General features: G+C 35.8%; 2 protein-coding genes across 2 annotated transcripts in view; one reads left to right on the top strand and one right to left on the bottom strand.

Annotated features, from left to right (window-relative positions):
* CENPP (centromere protein P) overlaps positions 1 to 20,528 on the top strand; it is a 235,608-nt gene that overhangs the window by 93,134 nt on the left and 121,946 nt on the right.
* On the bottom strand, positions 5,286 to 13,576 carry OMD (osteomodulin). The gene is made up of 3 exons (XM_005684164.3): positions 13,446 to 13,576; positions 7,247 to 8,194; positions 5,286 to 6,252 (listed from the first exon to the last, which is right to left on the bottom strand). The coding sequence occupies exons 2-3, from the start codon at positions 8,178 to 8,180 to the stop codon at positions 5,924 to 5,926; spliced, it is 1,263 nt and encodes a 420-aa protein (XP_005684221.1). The 5' UTR covers positions 8,181 to 8,194; positions 13,446 to 13,576; the 3' UTR covers positions 5,286 to 5,923.

Raw genomic sequence — 20,528 nt, forward strand, 5'->3', positions numbered from 1 at the left:
TCTACTCCAGAAAGAACTATTTAACTTTCACTGCACAGTAATGAAAGATGAATGCCATCAAGGCTCAAGAGCAGGTATTTATCCAAAATTGAGAGGGTTATCTCTGTGGAGTTCTTTTTGTTAACCCTACTACATTATCCTTGGTATCTTTGTAGGGTTTTATGTCTTTGAAGGTGTATCAGAATTTTACCTTGTGTAATCATTGCTCCTTCAGTATGGGAAAGACCTCTGACTTGTTTCTAACCAACATTCTGGGCTTTTTGTGGGACGTCTGTGATTTGAATCTCCATCTCAAATACCTGCTTATACCTAAAGCCTAATCATTTGGTCAAATGAAATAAAGATGGGAACCCAAGTACTTTCTGGACTAGAAGGCTAAAACTTAAAGGGAGGGGAATCATGACTCAATATAAATAAGGGTTAATGTTTAAAATGGATCATATTTGTGATTTTTTCCGAGTAGTATACATGAGTCCCCGTATAATAAGTTTGTAACCTAAACATGCAACGACAGACATATCTAGAAATGCTGTGATATTTACTTGCTGGGCATAGCAGGTTATATTTACTTAGGAAATTGGAACATAAAAGAAACTGGATTTTTAGCTGTTATGATTTAATTTTGTTTCCAGCTGCTGTTATTCTTCATTTCCAAGATTTAGAAAAGATGGATTTGGAATCAGGAAATTGGAGTTTTAGTTCTAGCTTTCCTTGGACTTCTTTGCTACAGTAAAAGTATACAGAAGAAACAGATTTATTTTTTTCAGCTTTCATACCATGGAATTGGTTATGTGTGTTATATGATATGCATATATCTGCGTTTTGGTTTAGTGGTTCCAACTTGAGGAATAAAGTAAAAAATGTATAGTTTTCAGGTTATACTTAAATACATGCTAAACATTCTCAACCAGTATATTGTAATCAAATTTATTGAATATCCCTTATTTTTATTTCCTTTTTAATTTATTTGTTAAGCTTGGGTTCATGGTGTCATTTGAATTTATTCATTAGTAGGCACAAAGACAGAAAGTTCAACCTCAGAACTAATATAGCTAATATTTTGAAGTGTAATGAGAAAATTGATGAATTTTCATCTTTTTCTTTCCTGATATATCAGCTAGCTTTTTCTGTAACTCTGGTAGGAGGTAGAACTTTATTCTTCTGTTCTACAGAAAGCAGTGGTGGTTATTTGTTTTGTTTTCTTTTTACTGAGAACTACTTGGGGTATGAGTTCCTCTGCACGTTTTTGATTAATGTAAGATGGTTGTTCATCTGCCTCCCTCTGGGCCCTGCAGCTGGAGGACATTTTGTGACGTGTTTATACGTACTTGCCTTTAAAGGGAGAGCAGAGTTGGCCTCTTTGACCTCTTCTACCTAATAGACAAGAAGAGTTTCACCTTACTCTGGCCAGAGGAGCCAGCCAGCCAAATGCCTCATGAAGGGTCTGGGAAACTCTGCTCCCCATCCTTCTAGGCTATCTAGAGGTGCTTTGGAAAGCTAAACCATCAAATAATGACTTGGAATATGTTTGTTGTGGATATATGATTTTAGATCTCTCTTCTCTCTCCCTAATGAAACCTTTAGTAAATTCTCTCTTGTTTACTAATCTTTTGTACAATAGAACCTTGGAAGGAACCTGAAAGATGCAAACTCCTTTCTAGAGGGTCCACTGAGGCATGTGAAGCACAGCTGACGGCTCGGGGCACATAGATCCAGTGGGAGGTTGGGCTGGACGTGCTGCAATAATAGTTACCGCTTGTAGGATACCTGTAACTGGCATGCATGTGTGTGCATGCTCAGTCGCTCTTTGTGACCCCCTAGGCTGTAGCCTGCCAGCCTCCTCTGTCCATAGGATTGTCTCGACAAGAATACTGGAGTAGGTTGCCATTTCCTCCTCCAGGAGATCTTCCCTACTAGGGATCGAACCTGCATCTCCTTCGTCTCCTGCATTGCAGGCATTCTTTACTGCTGAGCCACAGGAAACCCTTGTAACTGGCATGTGCTTTGTTAAATGCTATGGTATGTATACTATCTCTACTTATCCTTATAACAGCCCTGTGAGAACCACCTTCCTTACAGAAATGCAGAAAGAGAGACTTCAAGAAGTAACTCACTCAGAGTCATCTTACTTAGTTATAAGAGTGAAGTCAGGCTTCTACCAAGGTATATCTGATTTCAAATTCCATGTTTCCATCAGGTTTTTTTCTTCGCTAAGCCTGTTCTTAAATATATTTTCTTTTGTCAGTTTAGGAGGAGATAAAAATAGGTGCTCCATAATTCTCAAAACTTGGAGTGTTTTAACTATACAAGAAGCGAAATAACTAATTACCTCATCTTTATGTTAATCTCACCTTGGGACCTTATTTTCTTCACTCCTGCCAGTCAGTCACTACTCACACAGCAAAGTACCACCTCTTCCTTGAAGCCTTCAGTTGCTTCACCACATCCTGGCCAGAAGTAAAGTTAATATATCTGTATTCATATCATTTTTCAGTTACTGCCACATTTTCTTTCTTTCTTTTGTTAGAATGAGTTATTACATCTTATTTTCTTTGTTAAATGTTTAAATAACAGCTTTATTGAAATAATTCACATCTCATACAACTCACTTTTTTAAAGGGTACAATTCAGTAGCTTTTGGTGTTTTCAAACTTGTACAGTCATCACTACAGTCAATTTTAGAATATTTTCATCACCCAAAAAGAAATTCTCTATCCATTATCAGTCACTGCCTAGTTCCCCTGTTTCTCCTGCTCCCCAACCCCAGGCAACCAATAATCTTTCTGTGTCTATAGTTTTGCCTGTTCTAGACATTTCATATAAATGGAATCATGCGATACGTGTTCTGTGACTGACTTTTCACTAGCTAGCATAATGTTTTCATGGTTCATCTCTGTTATAACATGTATCAACATCCTTCCCTCTTTTGACTGAATAATATTCCGTGGTGTGGATATACCACGTTTTGTTTATCCTTTCGTTAGCTGAAGGACATTTGGGTGGTTTCTGCTCTTTGGCTATGAATGGATAATGCTGCTGTGAACATGTGTGCATGTTTTTGTGTGACCGCATGTGCTCAGTTTTCTCAGGTATGTATCTAGGAAGGGAATTGTTGGTTCATAGGTGACTAATTGAAGGACTGCCTGACTGCTTTCCAAAGCAGCTGTACAATTTGACTTCGTCACCAGTGGATTCCACTTTCTGCATCTCCTCATTGATACTTATTGTTTGTCTGCCTTTTTGATTTCAGCCATCCAGGGAATGTAAACTATCTGGTTGTAGTTTTTTATAGTTTGCATTTTCCTGACAGCGCTCATTAAATTTTAAATAGTCTCCTCTTTCTCGTCTCATAAAACATCCACAGTGTTTTCCATATGTTAGCTCATAATAAATGTTTACATTTGTAACTCTGTTTTTTAAAATGTCAGTAAAGGGGGAGATGGTCCTTAAAGGTTTTTACCTCTTTTGAAAATGTGCTTTACCCACATCACTAACATTTACTCTTTACCATCATAGCTGTTGCCTTACAGTATCACAGATGCACATACCTATTCTGTTTGACCTCTCATTGCTAAGCCCTACATGCCAAATGACTTGACGAATGTTTATTAAGTGAATGAATGGAGTATTGTTCATATTCACTCTGGATTGTTGAGCTAACCCCTAGGACACACAGGTAGTCTGTTTCTGCTAAATGTTAATAACCTGCTCAAAGGTATAAATGAGCATTAGAGGCTTCATTTTAAACTGTCATCTCCAAAAAGGTAGACTCATTGCTGGAAAACTGCTTCTAAAATATTGTTCTAATTGTCTGGTCTTTTTGAATACTGTTTAAAAAAAAATTTTTTTTTAGGAGTTTCCTATATAGGCAGTCCCAGATTTGTGTTTATTCCTTACTTGAGGAATTCTATAAAATACTAACCTGGTAAATCAAGAAAGTTCATCATAGAAGTTATATTCCATTATAAGGCATACTTAAAATGCTTCAAAATGATATGTGATTATTAAGGTTTTAAAGAAGATATCAAAACCTGTTATTCAAATTTCAAAGGAACTCTATTCAACTTTAGCACTATGTACATAAACATTGGCTGATACACATATATGTTTCTTATATATTGTGCTAGGAAAATAGAAGTGTTAATAATGCTGATATACTTTCTTGTGCTAACATTAACTTAATCTTATAAATAGAGCAATTATTTATTAGCAAATTTTTATGTAACTGAAACCTTTCTCTAGTGAATTTATTATAAAAATATTTATCCCAATTAAAATGGAACATAGAAAAGATTGTGTTGTATAATAGCTGGAATTTGCTAAAATACAAATTATGCTGTTTTTCTGGCATCCAAATGGGCGTCCCAGGTGGTGCCAATGGTAAAGAACCCGTCTGCCAATGTGGGAGACATAAGAGATGCCGGTTCTATCCCTAGGTCAGGAAGATCCCATAGAAGAGAGCATGGCAACCCACTCCAGTATTCTTGCCTGGAGAATCTCCATGGACAGAGGAGCCTCAGTTCAGTTCAGTTCAGTCGCTCAGTCGTGTCCGACTCTTTGCAACCCCACCTGGCTGGCTACAATCCATAAGGTTGCAAAGAATCAGACATGGCTGAAGCATCTTAGCATGCATGCATGCAGACATCCAAATATAAGGTTTAAGTTTTTGTTGCTTTGGTGCTCTGAGAGAAAGGTAAGATGAGTCGATTTCAAAGGCACATGTATCCCATTTTTCACTGCAGCGCTGTTTACAATAGCTAGAACATAGAAGCAACCTAGATATCCACTGACAGATGAATGGATAAAGAAGTTGTGGTACATATACACAACGGAATGTTACTCTGCCATTAAAAGGAACACCTTTGAGTCAGTTCTAATAAGGCGAATGAACCTAGAATCTATTATACAGAGTGAAATAAGTCAGAAAGAGAAAGATAAATATTGTATTCTAATGCATATATATAGAATCTAGAAAAATGGTACTGAAGAATTTATTCACAGAGCAGCAATGGAGAAACAGACATAGAGAATAGATTTATGGACATGGGGAGCGGGGAGGAGAGAGTGAGATGTATGGAAAGAGTAACATGGAAACTTACATTACCATGTGTAAAATAGATGGCCGGCGGGAATTTACTGTGTGATTCAGGAAACTCAGACAAGGGCTCTGTGTCAGGCTGGAGGGGTGGGATGGGGAGGGAGATGGAAAGGGGATTCAGGAGGGAGAGGATATATGTATACCTATGGCTAATTCATGTTGAGGTTTGACAGAAAACTGTTAAATTCTGTAAAGCAATTATCCTTCAATAAAAAAAAAATAAATTTAAAACAAACAACAAAAAAGTAAGACTAGTTGATTTCATAAATTTGTGTGCCTTGGATCCTTAGTTAAGATAACCTCTTTTGAAAATCAAAACTATCATTCTGTGCTCTAAGTGGTAGGACCAGGGTGGGTAGCTGTCATGGTGATGATATGAAAGCTTTTCTGGAGATTAAATCAAAGGAAATCGTCTATTCCTTAAATGAGTTGCTGCCTATTACATTAATATAACCTCTTGGCATTTAAACACTATACTCATAGTGATTTAAAGTGCATGGTTTACAGTTTTTAGTTTCTAATGCTACTTCTTTCATCATTTTTAGAAAAATTATTGTTAATATAAATGAGCATACTTTTTTTTTCTCAACATGATAATTTTATGTTCAAAGTGTAGTTTTGTCATTCTAATTTATATTTCTACAAGATTTGTATCATTTTGAGGGAATTCTAATCCTATATAATGATGCAGATGTTATCAACAACCGAAATTCAGTCTGATCTTAGTATGCTGAGTACTCAATTCTAACCATATTACTATGAGCTATGCATATTTAGCTAAATTTATATTGAATAATAAGATCTTATGAAGTTATAAATGTATACCTATTTAGTTTCTTGCCATTCTTGACTTCCATAATAGTGAGCATCAATGTTTTCTTCTGTTCCTTCTCCTTCTGGGCCTTCATGATGATCATCATGATCTTCACTGTCACCATCATCTTGAAATCTCCTGAAAACTTGGGTCTTCAGTTGTATCTTTTGACCATTAGTACTTTGTTGTTCACCATAGTAAATAGTGTGTATATGAGGGAAGCAGGAGAAAATGTATGAGCTTATTGGTGCTTTCAGCTTATTTTGATCTACACGAATGTATGTTAAATGGTGGTAATGTAGTGGATCAACTGATGGACACATCACTGTGACATTGACATCTGAAAAATACAAATTAAAAATTAATCCTTCTGTATTATATCCATAATACTATAATGGATTTTATTAAAATATTTATTAGGTTTAATTGTTATTATAGTAATCAAATAATAAAATGAAACTATAAGTGAATTTTATATTATCTAAATAAATGATGGCTTCATTGGCAATTAAGTAATTATTTAATTATTAAATAAATTATTTAAGTAATAAATTCCTAGCAGAAACAATCTCAGAGAAAAAAAAGTGAAAATCACGTATAGTTCTACTATTCAAGATCTCATATTTCTTTGTATACTCTATAGTATTTCATATTTTTTCATATACTTTGTAGTACATATTCTCAAAGTTCAAAGTGATAACATTTAATAGAAAAGACTATAAACCTTAAAGTACAAATTTCTCTGGGACCCATTTCTGCCATTTCCCTAGCCAGCTTCAAAGCAACCATTTGTAATTTGTAGTGCGATTTAAAGCATGGGCTTTTAAAGATCTGTTCTTTAAAAGAACAAAATAAGATTTTTTTTTTGTATCTTTAACAGACAATAATGGACTTCCCTGGTGGTCCAGTGGTTAGGAATCTGCCTGCCAGTGCTGGGAACACAGGTTCGATCCTGGTCTGGGAAGGTTCCACGTGTAGTGGGGCAACTAAGCCCCTGCACCACAGCTACTGAACCCACACTCGAAAGCCTGTGTGCTACAGCTAGAGAGTAGTTCCCGTTTGCAGCAGCAGAGACCCAGGACAGCCATAAATAAATAGATGAACAGAATAGGTAACCAACAAGGACCTAGAACAGGGAACATTGCTCAATATTTGGTAGTAACCTAAATGAGAAAAGAATTGAAAAAAATAGATATTTGTATATATATAACTGAACTCCTTTGCTATACACCTGACCCTAACACAACAGTGTTATTCAACTATGCTCCAATATAAAATAAAAATTACAAATAAATAGTAAAACACAGACATACACAAAATGAAATTTTACATACTTTCAATTTCATTATTTTCTAGGTATAGGTGTTGTAAATTCCTTGGAATATAGAATGCTTGCTTCAGTTTGTTGTGTCCAACATTGAGCTCTATAAGGCTGGAAAGATTAAAAATATTATATGGAATGTCTTGTAGTTTGTTGTGTGATATTCTTAGCGCATGAAGTTTCGGAAGTTCGTTGAAGTAATTTTCTGGTATAGAAGATATTGAATTATTTTCTAAAGACAGATACATAAGTGAAGAAGGCAAACCAGGAGGCATTGATTCTAATCTATTATTACATAGATTGAGCTGCATTAATTTTTCCATTTTGGCAAGTGCTTTTTCTTGTAACATAGAATCATCAATTTTATTAAAACAGAGATCAAGCATGGTCAAGTTTACAAGCCCACTCACAGCATTTGTCTGCAGTCTGGAGATTTCATTGTAACCTAGAAAAATCCTTTCCAAAGACTTAGGAAGAGGAAACGGAAAGTCTTCTAAATTGTTGTGCTGTAGGTGAAGCTGTAGTAGATTTGACAATTTAGCAAACACACCATGATCAATCTTTTGAGATTTAATTTTGTTGTGGCTGAGGTTGATTTCTTTAAGATGAGTGGCATTGATAAATGAATCTGCAGTCACAGCCTCAATTTCATTAAACTGAAGATAGACTTGCTGAATGTGTGCTGGAATATTTGGGATAGTCTTTAATTTGCGATTATCACAGTACATTGATGATGGAAAGTTAGGTGGACAGAAGCATTCACTGGCACAACCTAAAGTATGCTGATGAAATGGAGCTTCATAGTTTATATTTAATTGGAATTCCGTTTGGTAGACATCATCTGGTTCTTGGTCATAATCTTCATCCCATTGATAACTTTCATATTGGCAATATACTTTGACTCCAAGAAAGAAGAAAAGGACACATACTGAACTTGAAAAGCCCATGTTCCTTTTTTGTCCTATTACAAGGCAAAGGGAAATATATAGTGGAAAAAGTGAGTGAAACATGTAATAATTCTTATATAAATTGACAGTTATCTAAAATGTACAATATCTCTGTCTGATTTGAAATATGTAAAAGAACGTCCAGAATTAATGGCTGCTGCTCAGAACAAAATTAATGTTTAAGGTGATATTTTTTAAAAAGCCTCGTACTGCATTGAACCAGACTAAGTAATCATCTTTTTAGAGAATCTCGATTTGTCTTGCTTACTAAACTGTGGATTCACAATGATAGCGTGACATCTTTCTACCCCAAAGCTAAGTGCTTTTTCCATATGAATATTAGATGGTCTCACTATTTGGCCCCGTCAGTGATGTTCACTACCTGTGAGAAGAAAGACCCTATGTTTTAGTTACTTAGGTGATTATTAATCCTGACCAAAATTTGCCCACTGTAACTCCTGTTTGCTGATGTTCTTTTCTGTTCTTTGGAAAAACATAGAACACTCCATTTTATGTGAAAGCTTGAGATATTAAAAGTAAATATCATGTTTCCTCTTAGTGTTTTCTGTCCAAGTCTGATTGTCACTTCAAATTTTCCCTGTGAAATAGTTTCCAGAATCCAATTATTTTGTCTCTGACTCTACTTGAATAACTGCATCAAATCCTAGATATACACAATATTTACATTCTACAAAGTTTTAGTTTCTAACTGGTTATTCTATACATTTTTCCTAATTACCCTCCTAGCTTTTTTCTTTCCACTGTTTTTTTTTGAGTTAATTTCTAGATACACAGGAATTAAAAACACACTCCTTATTTCCTAGGAGTTTAGGTCTAGTGGAGAATCAGACGTGCAATACAGTGAAAAGGAGGGTATGTGTGGGGTAGGATTGTAAAGGAGGGAGGCCCAGCTTATGAAAGAGAGACAAATGACAACAGTCGTGCTGAAACTTGAAGTTGTAGTGAATAATGGGATATGTGAACTGGATGAGGAGCCTGAAAACCTTTCATTTCAGTCCTATCACTTATGACAGTCGAGTCACTTATATCTGCCTCTTGCCTCATCAGTAAAATAAGAACTATAATCACTTGCCTGCTTATCTCACTTGGTAGTTGTTATTGTCATAAATGCATATGAGGTATGCATGTTAAAAGTACTTTCCAAATTAAAAAGTGATCCAGATGGAATAAGTATGTTATTTAGGAAAAGTTAAAAAAAAACATACCTCTTTTATTATAAGGCCTTTTTTCTCTACCCTTCTCATCTAGGATTTCATGAGAAGATTAATATTCTAACAGAATTAATATCCTACATCATTGTATGTAATGAAACAGCTTATCTCCTGTTCATCTAGAATGCTATTATTTTTCACCATTGGATAAATGAAAAAATAGTTACTTAAATCATTTTCTCTGACAGAACCCTCTTTGAGAAAGGGTGCCCTAGATCCTAACAACTTAGTTTCTTAGTCTTTTTTTCTTTTCTTGTCAGAATCTGAATAGTACAGAATGTAAATATTCCTCTAGTTTCCCAGGTGCCACTAGCAATGAAGAACCCGCCTGCCAGTGCAAGAGATGTAAGACACGCAGGCTTGATCCCTGGGTTGGGGAGATCCACTGGAGGAGGGCATACCAACCCACTCCAGTATTCTTGAGTGGAGAATCTTGTGGACAGAGGAGCCTGGCAGGCTACAGTCCATAGTCACAAAGAGTCAGACACAATTGAAGCGGCTGAGCTTGCCCTTGTGCACCCACATGAAGGGCCTTGTCAAAGGTACTGCAAGTCCTTTGCATGCAGACTGCTATCTCCTGTCTTTATAACTTACTTCATGTAGTAACTCCAACTGCAACAATTTTCACTTTCAGTGGGACCTAAAAATTATTGATCCAACTGTTTTTCGCTGCTCCTCATTCATACCTCTCAGTATACTCAGGTCCTACCAACCTAGACCCATAGTGCATCATGGCCATCACTGCACATGCCCTCAGTTTGCTGGCTCCTTGAATCTTCATAGTCCAACCCTGGTTGCTCCAGTTCTCCATCCTCCCATAGCCTGACTCATGCAGCTGACAGCAATAGGACAGTGCCAACTGGCTCACTTTAAAGTCATGACCGTTCAAGTGCTGCCTTTGTGACATCTCATTAGTCCATTCCTTTTCCCTTTCTCCTACACAAGCCTCTAAAACCTCACCATTGGTTTTGGATGATGACCCTGCTTCCTTTTTCACTCAGAAACTATAATAGATAATCGTTTACTCCAATATATTGTCTTGTATTTAATCCTATCCCTTCCTACAGAAAATGCCAAACAGTAATGATTTGATCTTTTTAAACAGTTTTGCCTTTGAAATTTGTAGTTTCCTTTTGATAATCAGTTAGATTCCATCTGTTGTTCCTTCTTATCCATTTGATCCATGTAAGACATGGCATTTAAATTAGACTTTGACGGAATATGAAGGTTCTCACAGAGAGAAGTAGAGAAGAAAATTTGCAGATAAAAGAAATGAGCAAAAAACATGTAAAGCAACAAAGGATGAGATGTTTGGGAAGTTGTGGTTAACTGTTGAAATAGCAAAATAAGATTGTACAGCTAATCTGGCCCAGAACCTTGAGGCCTAAATTGTGATCTCAGGAATTTGCATGTTGGGAATGAACACCTAGTTCATTAATATAGTTGAGCCATGATCTTCACACTGCAGTGTTCATGCATCAAGTAAGAGTCCTGGGAGGGGAAGTGAAAGAGTATGGTCTCATCCCAAAGTAAAAAATATTACTAGTGATTTATTTAGTTTGGTTTGTTTATTCAGTAATTGTCTTGAATTTTAGGGGTGAGGCATTGTGATCGGTGGGGAACACAGACTGAAAAAGACATGAAGACATGACTCCTTCTTTAAAGAGCATTCAATTTAGTGGACAAGAGAGTCACAACACAGTGAACCGATTCTCAGACAAAGGGAAATATGGCTTGCAGCAGAGATATCAGTGCTGTGGGAGCCAGTGGCTTAACTCTGCAAGAGTGAGACAGGGAAATCTTTGTAGACATCATTTGGCCAAGATTTGGGGAGATTAGCAGGAATGGATAATAGAACATTCTATACATATTACTCTCTGGTTGATAATATTTTACATATTAAATTTATAGTATTTTATATACTCATTATATCAGTACTATAGCATATCAACTTTTTAAAAAGTACTTGTCATACTTCATTTAAAGTACTGCTCCATGAAGTTGAGATGAAAGTAGAAGCAAAGAGGCAGAAACATACAACTAACTACGCAGGATCAGGCCATGTAGAGGGTCTCAGAGGTTGACTGTTATACAGTCGAACTTCAAAAACAGTACTACTCATTAGAGCTCTGAATTTTACCCTTGTGTTAAGAACGTCAGTAATTATCAATTAGTAACCTTATATTTGAAAATTAAAGTTGTGACTATTCAATAGTTATGAGAAATTTGGGGGGGGGGAAGAGACCTGGATGATACTTTTTAGTTCAGCCTTTACCTTTGACTTGGCATCCAGACCTGAAGATGGGGGCCTTTCTGAAAATAAGGAGATTCTTAGTATTATCTGCTTTTGATCCTTTTGGCCAACTAAGAAGAAAGGTCTTTCCTTGAAGACAGTTTGTCTTCTGAATCTGAGCTCATCCATTGAGCCCTCATTCATGGAAGACCTTGGCTCTGTAGCTCAACCTTGTCCCACTCCCTTTTGACTTACTGCAGTTTTCTGTTCAGAAATCCATTCCGTCTTCATGGATATAGCCGTTATTTTCTATTCCTCTTACTCCTCAACTTCACCCCTGATCATTTTACTTGTTACAGTGATCTTATTTCTTTTCATCCAAATTTTTCATTCAGCTAATTGTTTACCAGTCATTTGTTAAGCATATTGTTATTACTTCTACCTTTGATGTTCAGCAATTTATGCCATGTTTCCTATAGGATAAGTCATAGTGAAACATTATATCTTACTGTCAATCATCTCATATCCCAACTTCTAAGTTTTGATAGGCTGTAGTATAATGAACATTGTGGAAGTGCTCAAAAATTTGCTGAATGAATGATTGATTGATTAATTATAGATTACATCTTGTTGGTGATGTTTATTACTACTAATGTTGACTGTTTCTAGGCATTTATTTCACCACAGTGATTTCTCTAAAAGAACCTAGTCACAGAGAACATGGCTGTTTTCTTTTCTATTAAATATTTCTGTCACAATATACTACATTCACTTTTCTATTACCTTGTTTAGTAGAAAAATAACAAATGTGAAACAGAAAGTTTAAAGCAAAGTGAAACATGTTACCAGGCTTTTAAAATTATTTGTTAATGTCTATTTTTCATATTATAGCTAAAAAAGTTTCTATGTCATAACATTTCTCCTACCTGGAAAAAAACACTCGTACTTTCATCAAGAAAGTTCTAACTTAAATTACTAATCAAGTTGAGATGGAATTTTGTTCTGGAAAATTTGAAATAATTTGAAAGCTTCATAGCATTTAATTATTTTAAATATTTGTCTCATTGGTATGCCATAGGAGCTAAAATGTAATAAGAGACCAACTATTAATATATAATTCAGAATTTTTTCCAAAGCAGTTTTAAATTTAAGTCTGTAAAATTAAAGTTGTATACATCAGTATCACACCCAAGGCCTAAAGAAGTAAGATTCTTGCTATGAAAGTCTTAAGATTATTTTTAGCCATAATACATTTATCTTAGTTAACTGAAACCCAAGAAACTAGATCCTTTAGAGCTACAGTACTTATATTTTCTCTTTGAGGAAGAGGCAAACACATTGTAATATTTGGTTAATAGAGAAATTTTGAGAAAATGTCCAGTGAAATTTATACAAATGCCCATTTCTTTACAACCAGAATCTCTAGCGTTGCTCAAATGTATGACTCACAGGTGTTTGCTGATTTTTTGTCAGCAACTTTTTTTGTCAAAGTTGAGAAAGAGAAAGAAAGAGAAACAGAAAATTACTGTATTAACCTGAAAATCTTTCATTCAAAGTAAAAAAAATCTAAACAAAGATTATTTTATTGGGTAAACCTTAAGTTAGAAAATTAAATTTCCTGCATTACTTCTTTCCATGAATATTTGGCTAATCAAAATTTAATGTAACTTTTACCAGATATTGCTTACCAAAATTATGCATTTATGGTGGCTATAATCTATTTTAGTGTTAAATCAAATATACTTTATTTTAACAGCAGGAATATTTTTTTAAAAATTGAAAATTATTTTATCATCATACCTGTTGAATTTGCTTTAGTTTTCAGGGGCTGATGAATTTGCAAATCCTGTGAATGAATCAGAAATTCCTGAATTCTTAAACTGAGTCTCTTAAAAATCCACAGTAACTGTTGTGTTCAGGCAGGGCTGTCCCTTGAATTGCTATAGCAATTTAAGCAAATATAATCTGCTTGGAAAATACTTGGGTTGAATGAAAATTATGTATTTCTTTTCACTATCCGAAACTTTGTGGACTCTTAATTTAAATGCTTGTGTTCTTGGTCAGATTTATGTGGCTTACTTCTTTCTTTCCCCCTTAATTTTGGTTTGAGGAATGGCAAGAATTTCCTCTAATATGAAAGGCAAACAGAACTAAATGAAACAGCATGTACTGATTACTGTTTTTATTTTCATTTTCATGCCAAAGAATTCTTCAAATTAAGGTTCACAGTAACATGGAGTTCAGTGTCTTGGCATTTTAAGGTGGAACTTAGAATCATCTTGAGACTTCGGTTATCTGATAACCTTGTGTTCTCACCAGTGCTTTCCTTTATTAAGACAGGGAATCAGGATTAGAAATATACAGCATTTCACTTCTAGATTATTTTAAAAATGAAATAGACTGTCATTTGTGACGCAGATTAGATATATTGCTTTTCCATAAAAATAATTATACCTTCTTTTCTATCAGCTTTCTCACTTTCCTCCCAAATATAGCCACTAGCATACCTTCTAATAAAATATTTGAAATAGAATTATTCTCTTTGTTATGGAATTTACTTAGAAGGTATATCTCTGATTTGTCTATTTTTACTAGTACAAAAAATAATTTTATAATATTAAATAAGATGGAGTTAGAAACTTCTGTTGACCAACCATTTTTGCCTTTATTTTGCAGATGTAGGAAATTTACAAATTTCACTGAACAGTCTCTCCTGAAGAGTATCAATTAACTACTTAAATGCTATATTTTTATACTAATGTTCTCATATTTTAAACAGAGAGTTAGCTTGTGTCTCTTGGCAGTGAATTTTGAGTTCATTCTTTTGGGAGATTCTTTCAAGCTTGTACAAACTAGTAAGATAAAGTGATCTTGAAATTTGTTTTTGTTTCCTCAAAATAGTATTTTCCATTAAGTTTTTACAAATAACTCACAAGATTTATTTGGTTATACTTCATACTTTTAAAACGTGTACAGTGTTTCAGGAGATGTTTTGGCAATATTATAAAAATCTTATCTGTTATTTGAGACACTGGTCTGTAAAACGTGGCTAATCATATTTGGGCCAAGATTTTATCCCGTTACTGATCTTTTCCATATGTTTCCTATTAGTGTTTGTTCTTAAACCTCAGGCTTCCACACTAAGGAAGAGAGAGCAAATCTGTGTACTTTATCCAAAAATTATTCTATATGCCCTGATAGTGCTTTTGGAAGATTAATTTAAAATTAGTAGCTTAATTTTTCTTTAATTCTTCATTTAACTCTGAGATTTGAACTTGTGATAGTGATTGTGTTATTCATGTTCTTAACATATGTGAAAATATTTATCAATAAATAACTGGAACACTCAATTAAAAGCAATATCTAGGAAATTTAAATAAGGTTGATGTTTCATCAAGTTTTAGTTTGGTAGGGGATGGGAGAGTTGGTTTGAGTCAGACCTTAGAGGAAAAATAGAAGCTGCAAGTAATTGTGATAGTTCACTGTTTCAGTTGGAGTTTATTTTATTTTATTTTTTAATTGGTTAATTTATTTTGGCCATGCTCTGCAGCTTGCAGGATCGTAGTTCTTCTACCAAGGATTGAACCCTTACTCTCAGCAATGAAAGCACAGAGTCCTAACCACTGGACTGCCAGGGAATTCCCTCAGTTGATGGTTTAATTGTAGCAATTACGGAGAAAAGAGTTGAATTGATAAAAATCTAAATTACATTCTACGATTACAATTGATTGAAGTAGAGTCAATATCTCAGATCCAAATAATTAGTGCTGGCTAGGAAAGGTCTGACTGAGACTTAGTAATTATGGTAATAAACCATAATAAGCATTTTTAATTAATTTATTCATCCAGCTAATACTTGTTGAACACCTGCTTTATTCAAGGCAGTTTTAGCTGCTGAGGACCTAGCAGCTAAAATAGTCTCTTTTTAATCATAGAAGAGGAAGATAGAAAATAAACATATATCAAGTGGTATAGAGTGCAATGGAAAAATGAATGAGCACAGAGGTATAAGTCAATAGTTCTGACACTACTGTGATGTATGCTGGAAAGATATGGTACTGCAGCTGTGGCAGAACTGCTGGAAGGAGCTTACAGACAGGCAAGTTGAGGTGGTGGGAATGAAAGGCAACAGTTGTTTTAGATCTCATTAACACTTATCTGACTATTTCCCCAATTTATTTGGTATATGAAGGTATTGCTTTTGATTTTAATTTCCATTTCCCTTATTACTAAACAGGTTGAACATTTTTTTGAATGTTTTTCAGCCGTTTGAGTTTTTTCTTCTGAGATATGCCTGTTAATTTTTTTTTTTTTTTGCTCATTCTTCTATTATGTTATTTGTCTTTCTGATTGACTTTAAGGGTTTCTTTTTTAATATATTATGGCTACCTATCTTTTGTTATATGCATGACTGTGTCATTTTTCAGTTGATTCTCCTGGGGTTTTTCAGGTACATATGAATCATATGCAAATGATATTGTACATTCTTTCTTAATATTTTTGAAGGGGTAGCTTGTATTTCAAGAAGACATTTTGCTAATCTTTACTATTCAGACAACTGGACTGTTGGTTTGTATTTCTCTCAGTTAACGCCTAACTAAACCACGTGAGATAAAAAATACAATTCAAATCAATAAACCACACAATAACAAAACTGGGAGACACCATAGAAACCTCATCATATAAGGAAGTATAAAGAGAAGAATTTTATTTTTCTTTTAAATTAATTTCTTTATTTTAATTGGAGGCTAATTATCGTATTTTGATGGGTTTTGCCATACATTGACATGAATCAGCCATGGGTGTTCATGTGTCCCCCCATCCTGAACCCCCTGTCCCTGGCTCAGGGAATGTAAAATATGTATTTCCACAAAGCATGAGAAATCCAGAGACTAAACTGTTTAACTAGAAATTGAGGGTCAAAATAAACCAAATTCTCACCAAAAAAAAAAAAAAATTTTAAAGGCCAGTATACTATTAGGCACAAATGGCAGAGAGTGCAAAAGAGCACTCAGAGGCTCATGGAGCATCCAGTACTCTCCACCCTCACACAAATTTCCAAAATGGGGAAGTTCAAGAGGGAGGAGACATGTGTATACCTATGGCTAATTCATACTGATGTATAGCAGAAACAAAAGTAATGTTGCAAAGCCATTATCCTTCAGTTAAAAATAAATTGTTTAAAAGTCAGCTTGCCAATTCAAGAGAAGCAGAAAAATAAAGTTGTTTATATAATCCATTCACTGTTTTATTTTGTCTTTATTTTCACTGACTGCAAATAAAGTACAAAGCAATAGCATTTTCAGATTCAGGAAAAAGTGATAAGATGTGTTTCCCTTTGCCAAATTAATGAGAATTTTGTTTTTGCTTTTGTTGTTGTTGTTGTTAAAGAGGATGGGATATGTGGATCCAAGGAGCAGAATTCCTATTACTTATGTTTATTGAGTTCAGTTCGGTCACTCAGTCATGTCTGATTCTTTGCGACCCCATGGATTGCAAAACTGCAGGCTTCCCTGTCCTCACCAGTTCTTGGAGCCTACTCAAACTCGTGTCCATCAGGTTGGTGATGCCATCCAGCCATCTCTTCCTTTGTCGTCCCCTTCTCCCCCCACCTTCAATCTTTCCCAGCATCAGGGTCTTTTCCAGTGAGTCGGTTCTTCACATCAGGTGGCCAAAGTATTGGAGTTTCAGCTTCATCATCAGTCTTTCCAATGAATATTCAGGACTGATTTCCTTTAGGATTGACTAGTTTGATCTCCTTGCAGTCCAAGGGACTCTCAAGAGTCTTCTCCAACACCACAGTTCAAAAGCATCAGTTCTTCGGCACTCAGCTTTCCTTATAGTCCAACTCTCACATCCATACATGACTACTGGAAGAACCGTAACTTTAACTACAGGGACCTTTGTTGGCAAAGTAATGTCTCTGCTTGCCGGGGTCCAGCCCCGGTGGATCCAGGGAACTCGAAGGGTGGACGGCGTTGGCGTGGAAAGACTTGTTTGTTTATTAATGTAAGATTAGATTAAGAAACTATAGTGTAGTAAGAAGGTTAAGTGGAGGAAGAGGGCTGAATAGCTTGGTTTACGCGGAAGGCCAATAAAATTCCAGACAAGGAATTTGCACCATCTACGTTGGGCCACCGGCGCCCACTTGAATATCTAAGGGTGCCTCGCCTTAAGCTCCCTTTCGTGCGGGTCTTAACAGCCGGGGCAAGTAAGTAGACCTGGCGAGCCTCCGCGCCCCAGATGGAGATTCAGCCTGAAGTTAAAGTAAAGAGCAGAGAGAGGGAAGGGGAGAGAAGAGGAGAGAGAGAGACATGGGGGGAGCCAGAGTCCCAAGAAACCAGGCCGAGAGACTAGTTCGAGAAACTGGTCCGAGAAACTGGCCCCCGGCCCCTGGCCCCTGGCCCCTGGCCCCTGGCCCCCATCCTTTATTGTTCAGAAGGCCTTTTATACTTTTGATAAAACACGGAGATCAATGGGTAATACAAAATTATGTAGCATTCGCAACCCAGATTCTTTCTATACATCATTTTGTATACAAAAGGTCTCAGGTGATTTACATTATCTTCTGGCCAAGAAGCTTGTTAACACTTTTTAGCTCTCTTCCTTAATGAATGTTGATTTTGTTTCCCCTGAAGTGTTTTTCTTTAATTTGCATCTCCTTAAAGCATTAAAGTTACATCTCTATAGAACAAAGGTGCAGTGGGATATAACAAAGAAGGTACTTAACTCGAAGATCTAATGTTGCTAATACCAGGTCTACTACTTGTTTTTCTATATACCAACTATATCTAAAAATAAAGGATATGAAAATTTGGCAGCAAGCATTGACTCAACAAATGAAACTTTTAATCAGTCCTATTCTAAAGATTTTGACTCTTCGGAAGCCCCTACATTCCTAGGATGTTTTAAGCTTCCTGTGCCTCCTGCGGTCAGGAGGCCTCAAACAATCACACTCGCAGAGTCCTGCAGGCAGGCTAGAAAGCCATCGGAGGGGTTTTTGGATTGAAACACTCTTTCAAATGCAGAAGACTAAAGCCCTGAATTGACTTTTTCCAGAAAATGTCAGAAGAGTGGAAAAGCAGAGCACAAAAGCCGGCAGATTTTTGTTGGGGTACATGCTTAGGAATTTCCAGAGGGGTCCCTGAAGTCTGAGCACGCCTTGCGTATGTCAGCTTCCTTCCTCATGACCTTGTCACGGGCGGGATTCCTCACACTGGCTTCCGGCATCTGCTTTTTAATATGCTGTCTAGGTTGATCATAACTTTTCTTCCAAGGAGCAAGTGTCTTTTAATTTCATAGCTGCAGTCATCATTTGCAGTGATTTTGGAACTCCCAAAAATAAAGTGTCACTGTTTCCACTGTTTCCCCATCTTTTACCATGAAGTGATGGGACTGGATTCCATGATCTTAGTTTTCTGAATGTTAAATTTTAAACTTTTTCACTTTTCTCTTTCATTTTCATCAAGAGGCTCTTTAGTTCTTCGCTTTTTGCCATAAGGGTGGTATATCTGAGGTTATTGATATTTCTCCTGGCAATCTTGATTCTAGCTTGTGCTTCATCCAGCCTGACATTTCTCATAATGTACTCTGCATATAAGTTAAGTAAGCACGGTGACAATATACAGCCTTGACGTACTCCTTTCCCGATTTGGACCCAGTCTGTTGTTCCATGTCCAGTTCTAACTGTTGCTTCTTGACCGGCATACAGATTTCTCAGGAGGCAGGTCAAGTGGTCTGGTATTCCTATCTCTTGAAGAATTTTTCACAGTTTGCTGTGATCCACACAGTCGAAGACTTTGGCATAGTCAATCAAGCAAAAGTAGATGTTTTTCTGGAACTCTCTTGCTTTTTTGATGATCCAGCGGATGTTGGCAATTTGATCTCTGGTTCTCTGCCTTTTCTAAATCCAGCTTGAACATCTGAAAGTTCACAGTTCACATACTGTTGCAACCTGGCTTGGAGAATTTTGAGCATTACTTTGCTAGCATGTGAGATTAGCGCATTTGTGCAGTAGTTCGAACGTTCTTTGGTATTGCCTTTCTTTGGGATTAGAATGTTTACTCAGGTTAACAGTTATTAAGAAAATTTTTAGGAGATGGTTATATTGCCAGTGGCAAAGTTCTGGGATGGGTATGTCTGCTGGTGCAGTGAGTGGATGAATGGATGTTTGCTGGATGAAGTGGGAGTATGAACTAGGAGGGAGCATGGAAGAACCTTCTGGAGTGATAGAAATCTTTTATATTTTGATCTCCTTTGAACAAATGGTGCTGAGACAACTGGGTCACATGCAAAAATTTAGTTGAAATGGAATAAAGATCTAAGTTTTAGAGCTAATACTACTACATTTCAGAAGAAAAATTAGTCATTATCACCTTGGGTTAGTTAAGCATCAGTTTCTTAGATGTGACCCTAAAAGCATAAGAAACAGAAGAAAAATATATAAATTGGGTACCATTAAAATTTAGATTTTTTTTTCTGTACCAAAAGATACCACAAGAGTGGGGAGAAGAAAACAACACACACACGTGGGGAAAAAAGTTTGCAAATCATATATATGATTAAGAACTTGTGTCTAGAATAGTTAATAAACTCATACAAGTCAATAATAATGATAATGACAAATTTACAATGACTGGAGAATCTAAATAAATGTTTCTCCAAAGATAATAAATGATCAATAAATACATGAAAAGATGCTTAACATCCCTGATCATCAGGAAAATGTACATCAGAACCACAGTGAGGTGCTACTTCATGCTTTCTAATAGCTGAAGTAAAATATATGGACAGCTGCGAGTATTGGTGATGATGTGGAAAAATCTATATATATTGCTGATGAAAATTTTAAATGGCACAGCCACTTTGGAAAACAATCTACAG

Source organism: Capra hircus, chromosome 8 (assembly GCF_001704415.2).
Source record: "Capra hircus breed San Clemente chromosome 8, ASM170441v1, whole genome shotgun sequence".
NCBI classification, from domain to species: Eukaryota; Metazoa; Chordata; class Mammalia; order Artiodactyla; family Bovidae; genus Capra; species Capra hircus.

Coding starts and splice junctions, on each gene's coding strand:
- OMD (XM_005684164.3), bottom strand. CDS start 8,180: ATGGGCTTTTCAAGTTCAGTATGTGTCCTTTTCTTCTTTCTTGGAGTC. Junction 6,253..7,246: donor AGAAAATAATGAAATTGAAA/GTATGTAAAATT, acceptor TGTATTTTTCAG/ATGTCAATGTCACAGTGATG.